This window comes from Nicotiana tomentosiformis, chromosome 1 (genome assembly GCF_000390325.3).
Source record: "Nicotiana tomentosiformis chromosome 1, ASM39032v3, whole genome shotgun sequence".
NCBI classification, from domain to species: Eukaryota; Viridiplantae; Streptophyta; class Magnoliopsida; order Solanales; family Solanaceae; genus Nicotiana; species Nicotiana tomentosiformis.
The window spans coordinates 68,061,776-68,063,538 of NC_090812.1; the positions used below are offsets into that span (position 1 = coordinate 68,061,776).

General features: G+C 40.2%; 1 protein-coding gene across 1 annotated transcript; it reads left to right on the forward strand.

Moving 5' to 3' along the window:
- The first annotated feature begins 259 nt into the window (after positions 1-259).
- Positions 260-1,372, forward strand: LOC104116134 (zinc finger protein ZAT10-like). The gene has a single exon (XM_009626934.4). It carries the CDS (start codon positions 468-470, stop codon positions 1,284-1,286), a length of 819 nt encoding a protein of 272 aa, XP_009625229.1. The 5' UTR covers positions 260-467; the 3' UTR covers positions 1,287-1,372.
- Positions 1,373-1,763: the final 391 nt, after the last annotated feature.

Sequence of the window (1,763 nt, forward strand, 5' to 3'; positions counted from 1 at the left end):
TCAATGAAAAAGCTGAGTCGTTGCTTTACCATATCAACCTCTTGGCTCTTACCACTGCACTTTCTTGACCGACTTCACTAATACTCCCTTATTACAACTCATGTCCAGACGCGTGAACCCCCCTTAATTCTTCCTTAACCTAAAGGAATTAGGAAAAAGTATACTTTTTTCTTTATTATATTATTATATACTATTCTTTATCCACATAACTAGTTAACTACGTGTATATTATAATAATACATATCATTAACCTGTACAACTCCTTCACCGCCATTCCTTACGCAACTTCCAACTCCCCCACACCACCCCTATATATACCTTCTCCTCAGTCCTTCACTCTCTCACTCAAACTCCTTTTTCATTACTTTCCTCTTGCTTTAGCCTTTAGTTAATTACCCTCTTTTATTCTACTTCTCTCTACAACAATTGTCGCAAGAATTCTGAATTTGACAACTAAAGATAATATTATGGCTCTTGAAGCTTTGAAATCACCTACGACGGCAACGCCGACTCTACCACCACGTTATGAAGATGTTGATGAAATTCATAATTTGGATTCTTGGGCTAAAGGAAAACGATCGAAACGACCCCGTATTGATACCCCACCAACTGAAGAAGAGTATTTAGCCCTCTGTCTCATCATGCTCGCTCGCAGCGGAAACGGAACCGGACCCGGTTTAACTGATGCTGCTACTACTTCACAACAAACATCCGAGAAAAAAACCGCCGAGTTGCCACCGGTTCATAAGAAAGAGGTGTCAACAGAGCACACAGAGCAATCTTACAAGTGTAGCGTGTGTGACAAAGCTTTTTCTTCTTATCAAGCACTCGGTGGGCATAAAGCAAGTCACCGTAAAATTACTACTACCACCACCGCCGCCTCTGATGATAACAATCCTTCAACTTCAACTTCCACTAGCGCCGTTAATATCTCTGCTCTTAATCCAACTGGTCGTTCACATGTCTGTTCTATTTGCCACAAGGCTTTTCCTACTGGTCAAGCTTTGGGTGGGCACAAGCGCCGCCACTATGAAGGCAAACTCGGTGGTAACAGCCGCGACTTAGGCGGCGGCGGCGGTCATAGTGGAAGCGTCTTGACTACTTCAGACGGAGGCGCGTCGACTCACACGCTTCGTGACTTTGACCTGAACATGCCTGCTTCGCCGGAATTGCAACTGGGTCTGAGTATTGACTGCGAACGGAAAAGTCAACTGTTGCCGATTGACCAAGAGGTGGAAAGTCCCATGCCTGCAAAGAAACCGCGTTTATTGTTTTCGTTAGGTTGAAAATTCTTTAGGGGAATTGAATTGATTGTGTTTTTAGCCAAATTAGTAAATTGGTTCATGTGATTTTATTTTTATTTTTAGGAAAAGGAATTATTGATTGTTTTACCCTTTTATTCTTGGGGTGCTATTATGTACAGGGAGTAGGTCATTCATTGGTTTTACACACTCTTAATTATATATTCTTTTTTTTAAAATTTTATATTTACACACACATTTATTTATCTCTATTTATTATGAATTCATCATTCTTTTACTCAATCATTTGAAGTGTTAAATAAACAAATTTTTGCGATATAATAATTCAGGGCCTTTCGGTATGTAAGGTGGAAATTAAAAGGACGCGCGGTTGGATAGTAATGGTGGTGCATGCCATAGCACGACCCAGAATAATTCTCTGTGGGTGGTGAATAAAAGGTTGTCCATGTGCGTTTATTTCTAATTCCACGTTCTAATCAGTATTATTACTAGTAAAATACT

Bases quoted from the DNA above. Each gene is read 5' to 3' on its own strand.
- LOC104116134 (XM_009626934.4), top strand. From the start codon at position 468: ATGGCTCTTGAAGCTTTGAAATCACCTACGACGGCAACGCCGACTCTA.